Source organism: Carassius auratus, chromosome 6 (genome assembly GCF_003368295.1).
Source record: "Carassius auratus strain Wakin chromosome 6, ASM336829v1, whole genome shotgun sequence".
Lineage (NCBI taxonomy): Eukaryota > Metazoa > Chordata > Actinopteri > Cypriniformes > Cyprinidae > Carassius > Carassius auratus.
This window is the reverse complement of record NC_039248.1, coordinates 24,869,895-24,875,894: the sequence shown is the minus strand read 5'-3', so window position 1 is coordinate 24,875,894 and position 6,000 is coordinate 24,869,895. Positions and strand designations below refer to the sequence as shown.

The 6,000-nt window shown below is 37.8% G+C and overlaps 1 protein-coding gene across 11 annotated transcripts in view; it reads left to right on the top strand.

The window, feature by feature from the left end:
* The first annotated feature begins 679 nt into the window (after positions 1-679).
* The window catches only part of ptprt (protein tyrosine phosphatase receptor type T), a 224,380-nt gene continuing 219,059 nt past the window's right edge, over positions 680-6,000 (top strand). For all 11 annotated transcript variants that reach the window (XM_026265953.1, XM_026265954.1, XM_026265942.1 and 8 more), the window contains exon 1: positions 680-1,057. In XM_026265953.1, the coding sequence (XP_026121738.1) occupies positions 970-1,057 (88 nt within the window). In that variant the 5' untranslated portion in view covers positions 680-969. The remainder of the gene's footprint in view (positions 1,058-6,000) is intronic.

The following is a 6,000-nucleotide window of genomic DNA, read 5'->3' as shown; positions in this document are numbered from 1 at the left end:
AAATAATGAATTCATAAATTAGGTCTAACCATAAAACACTGTAACTGAAATCTGCCCACTCAGGGTGTTTCTATCTTATAAATGGACCATGGAGTTGACCATATGCATTCTGTAACTAGATCTTGCATTCTCTTGCTCAAGTCTATCTATCTATCTATCTATCTATCTATCTATCTATCTATCTATCTATCTATCTATCTATCTATCTATCTATCTATCTATCTATCTATCTATCTATCTATCTATCTATCTATCTATCTATCTAAACATTGTACATGCATTTTATTCAGAATATAAAAGAGTCATGGTTACATACAATTATAGTACCATTAATGGCATTATTGTACACTTTTGGTCATCTTAGACATGGTTACAGCATTTTAACTTGGTATGTTCCACCAACAAATTTTCCATATAATGTATAGGCCTATATTTAATAAATAAAACTTGTGTTGGTGAAATGATAAATGTTCTTGTACTATATTTGAAATACTTGGTTTGATATTTTATTTAACACCACAGCATTCATACATTTTTAAGTGTGTCTTAAGTGTCCAAATACTTTTTCGGGGCCTCTGTATGTAACACCGTGGAAAACAATGAAACTAGAGTGGTCTGGAACCTCTCTCACTCATTGCTCGGGGTGTTGAATTACTTTTAGGCACCGCGCAAGTGCGCACCCTATCGCGAGGTGCACGAGAAGAGCGTCTCCAGCGCACGCGGTAGTGTTTAAACCATCACTTCACCACAGTATTTCTGGCAGGCAGGTCTAGGGACCTGGGGGATATTGGAACCCTCTCTTCGTTCATTCGCACCCACTCTCCTCCCCACACACCCTTGTCGTAGCAGTACAGAGAGCCAAGAGTCAGACAGCTGTCGACTGACGGCTCGAGTCGCGCGCGCTACATCACTGATGCCGGGAAACCGTCAGTTCTCTCGCGCGCGGACGGACAGCGAGTATGTGAAGTAATGACCGCGAGAATGGACCAAAGGAACTACTTCTCCGTTCTGCTGCTTGTTTTTCATCTTCAGCTCACATTTGGAGAGTTCTTTCCAGGCAAGTTTGCATTCTGCTCTGTTTCTTTTTGGCCACTTTGCGGAGGTTGACGAGCTTTGGATGCCGTAACCCAAGACGGGATGAAACTTTAATAATTGTGTCTTGTTTATTAATAACGATGTCCTGAGGGGAGATGTTAACTATGCTATAACGTTAATGTTAGATGAATACGAATTCCAGAAGGTATGTTGTTGCTTTATTCATCGTTTAATATTATGACTTTTTATAGGCAAATCATAGCCTAACGTTACCTTTTAATGACGGATCTGTATGTTGCCGTTATTTACCTCAGTTCTTTCTATCTTATTTTTATCCTGAAAGATGACTGTTGTCCTCTTTAAAAGTATTGTTTTGTATTACATTACATTACGTTTATTATATTTTAAATTACTATGTGTTAATGCTATTGTATGTTCAAGCTGTATATTTATAAATGACGTCTCAGACTGGATTTTAAAAAAGTTTACTCAGTCAATAGCCTAATACACAGCCTACATAGTGCGCTCATAATAAAAACAGCTGTTTGTTCTTTGTGACTGCGATAATTAATTTGATATTTTTTTGCGTCTGTAAACGATCGGTTTGGGGAACTTTTGAGAACGGCGATTAGATCTTAAAATAGTCTCGTATCAAGTGAGGGAATCGGTCACCGTGTCCGTGCCGCTGTGAAATAGCTGCAGTTCATCGCTCCGCCGGAGGGTGGCGCTCTGGGCACATCCAAACCATGTACCACGGCATCAACGCTTGAATCGTGGGTCGCTGAATAATTGTGCAGAGAATAGGAAATATTTATCCATTTCTGTTGTTTAGCATATTATAACTATTTTTTATAAGCATATTTTCTTTGTCGTAAATAACTCGAGGCATTCAAATACAACACATAAAAGCTGAATTAGAACAATAATGATAGACTTACTGCTAATTGATAAAGAGGATTTCTGAAACGAACCAAGCAAGTTTTCACGTGTTTGGAAGAACTTATAGCCTGTAAGAAAAAACATAGAACTGTCCATTTTTAATTTATCTGAAAGATTAGCAAAGGCAATTATTTTTCTGCTGTTAAATAGCTGTTTAAATGTTTAAACAAAACCAAGAAATTCTAGAAGAAAAAGTCTTGTACGTTAAAACTTAATTGATGCCTTAAATTTAAATAAAGTGATACGTTTCTTCCATTTGTTCACTTTGAATTGAATTACTGATGTAGAAAATTGAGCTGAATCTTTGAGAACTCTTCTAATTAAGAACAATGGCAGAAATGTAGTAAGTTGGATGGAAACAGGTGTTGACAAAAATATTTTAATCAATAGTTTATTAAGCAGTTTATTAAGCATAAATGTTTAATTATGCTCTTTTTTAATTAGGTTTATAAATGATCTCCCATTTATTGTTTAATAAATGTGTTGTTTGTGCATTTCAGCTTTTGGCTTGAGGTCTATGTGTTAAAGGACTAACACTCAGACAATAAAGTTAGTCAACAGACAACAACAATGGACACATATTAAAATAGAATTAGCTAATTTACTTCTGGGCCTTGACTATTAAAACCAAGATAATTTCACAGGACTTCTGTTATGTCTTTCATGGCTTAACATTACATTCAAGTACCATGGCATTACCTTAGTTTTTAAATGTACTTAAAAATATATCTTCGTATTACGATTGTACTTTTTGCCACATTTTGTTAATGATAACATAAGCTGGTTTCAGAATTGAGCTTTCTTTCTATAATGTAGTCTGTAATTATATTAGGTTGTTGTAATCCAGTTTTATAAAAAAAAAAAAAAAAACATCCAAAAGATTTCTGGGGTCCTGTGATGAAGAGGGCCCTCTATGTTCCTCACCCATGTAAATTTGTCCCCAGGCCCTGTCTGTTTTAGCAGCAGCATTATAATTTATTGCAGGGCCAAGTTAGTTTATCTTACTCAGACGCATAATTTTTTAAAATTTGCCTGTCAGAATTTTTTATTTCATTGAGGTTGCGAGGAGATGTCTGTTATTAATAAGAATGATTAATTAAAACTAACGAGAGATCATATACCCTGAGGGAGCTGCAGATTTGTCTCTGTCTGTCTCCTGCTCTCTGACAGCTACTCATAGCAGCTCAGTGAAGTCTCTTATCATCTGCACACTGCCAGACTAATAGCTGATCCAGAACCTGCCAGACTACTGGATAATCCAGTTCACCCAGTGTGTGTTTCTTATGGCTTCTAGATTAATTTCCATGTCCTTGAGCATGAGGCATTTAAGAATTCATATATTCCTTTTTTTGCACAATGTCTCATCTTTTCTAATATTTTCTGTTCATCTTTCCCTTTACTATGTCTTGCTGAAGTGTTTCTTTGAGTGTTTACTGCTGTTGTTGCATTTGACAAGATTTGTCTTAACAGTTGAATTAACTTGTGCTTACGATGCACATTTATTTCTACACCAATGCTGTCTTGTACTTCCGCAATGTGTGATCTTTGTGAATGTTTGCCAACACTCTGATTTACACACATTAGAAATGGCAGAGATAAGCCTTGAACGCACGGTCCAGTGGGTAAAAGCTCCTTATAATGAACAGAAAGCTCATTCCTTCTCCAACCACTTTGTCTGAGCCCTTGAATGAGACACTTCACCCATGTCTAATGGCTGCCCCGTGCTGTAACCCCATCTCTCTCTGAGTCAAACAAGAGTAAAAAGTAGTAAAAAAAAAAACCCTGAATAAAAGTGGGAAGGAATGGCGAACAAAACTTAAAAGGAAAGAGTTTTAACTTCATTGAGAGTAGCAGAGTGGTTGAATTCTTGCCGAGGCTGCCAGGGATAAATGAGCAGGCGAGTCTGAAAACCTCACTCCATCGCAACTTGTGTGGAAACAAAACGAGTTGCCTTACTGTGACGGCTCCCTGTTTTGTTGTGATTGCTGCTCTAGACCGAGATGGAGAGCCTGTCTGAGGGGGTGGAATAACAATGCGAGAAATCAGGGAGAAATGAAACGCTGAGAGACGCAACTGAGAGATGGACAGAAAAGAGCGAGGAGGGAAAGGGGGCAAAACAACACTTGAAGTGGACGAAAAAATGAGACACCTGAGAGGACCAACAAATGACTTTGCAAGGGCTGTCGGGACATAATGGATTTCACACACACACACACACACACACACACACACACACAGGAACATGATTATTTCCCGTGTGTCCATTAGAAAGCGCCAGGGCCGTAATTGTTTTCTTTGACCTGCTTGTTATCGGCCTGCTCTTGGGTTGCCGGGTTTCAGCGCTCCACTCTTGCCCTCTGACAAGCTGTCACTCAGCGGCCTGTTTAGTATTCGAGTGAGAGCGAGAGAGAAAGGAAGACTGTCAGAGGTGTTATCTGCATGACTGTGCTGGTTTAATCCTCCCCACTTATTCTATTTGGCTGACTAAATGACAGCTCAATACTGGAGTGCGGGCCAAGTCCACTATAAATGAGACGTTTCCTCCTTGTACTGTACAGAGAGCAAAAACCTGTGGAGCAGCCATATTTAATAGCTGAGGAGTTATCCGGAGCCACACTTAGTCGGTATTTAAAGTGGTAGTTCACCCGAAAAGGAGAAGTCTACCCTCTTCATCTATGATGTTGTTCAAACCACATTTTGCCCAGTGAAATACTTTTTTGCAGAAAACAAAGTTGCTTTCTCATACAGTGAAAGTGAATGATTTAATATTCCATATTACTTTATTATATGTGTGTGTGTGTATCTATATATATAGATACATACATACATACTAGGGGTGTAACGATACGTGTATTGGTACCGGACAGTTTCGGTACAGGGCTTTTGGCACGGTGCACGTGTGTACCGAATGACCGAATGTAATATTTTGTGTGTGGAGCATTGGTACATTTTTGTGTTTCCACACGAACATATTAAGTGGTGGAAGTCTCCGCGTTCAGCGCAAATCCCGCCCTGCAGCTGATTCTAAAGTTTACAGAAGCTATCACGCAAGTGTGAACATCACTACAACTAGGAAAAAATGACCGTAATTCAAATGCAGCTCCCGTCGGCATTTAAACAGACGTTTGCTCTTAATACCGATCGGTCCAACGCAAGAACGAAATCTGAGGGATTGGTAATGCTGCACTGTAATCATAGTTATTTATATTTTTCATTATATTTTATTATATGATATTGGTTTGAGACTAAGAGTATTTTATTTAGTGGAGAACTTTGCAGCAGTATTTTATTTCTTATTTCTTATTCTTTTTTTATTTTATATATATTTTATTAAAAAGTGTTTTAAAAAAGTGTAAACAAATTGTAAAAAAAAAAGTTTATAGTAATAAACAACTTGCAGTTTAATGTTTGCTTTTCTTTCCCTTACTGTACCGAAAATGAACTGAACTGTGACTTTAAAACCGAAGGAACGTACCGAACCGTGATTTCTGCGTACCGTTACACCCCTAATACATACATACAGTACTGTGCAAAAGTCTTAGGCCACTAGTATTTTCACCAACACAAAATAGTTTTTAAGTCAGTTATTTCTATCTTTTGCTGTAGTGTGTCAGTTTACATTTCCAAACATTTTTGCTATTAATTGTAATAATCCAGTGAGATTTTGTCTTTTTTTTTTTTAAATGCAGACTCTTTTTCAGGTTTTTGTATAATGTCATTGACGTTAAATTAATTAGGCATGTGACTCTGATCTAGTCATATGCTGAGAGGGAACATAAAAGCGAGATCTTCCACTCTTCTTTCATCCATTTCTCCAGGGCACAAACATCCATTCCCCTTCAGTCAGCACTCTAGCAGGGTCATGCTCATTCAGGATGGGCAGAAGGACCCTCTCTGATGTCCAGGGTGTCAGGGGATTTAATGTGTGATAAAAAGTAATTATCTTTTTTTCTACTGTGTGTGCAAGGCCGGATTTACAGACATTCTCTCTGAAAGATTCATGAGAGTTTAAGAAGAGAAAGAAAG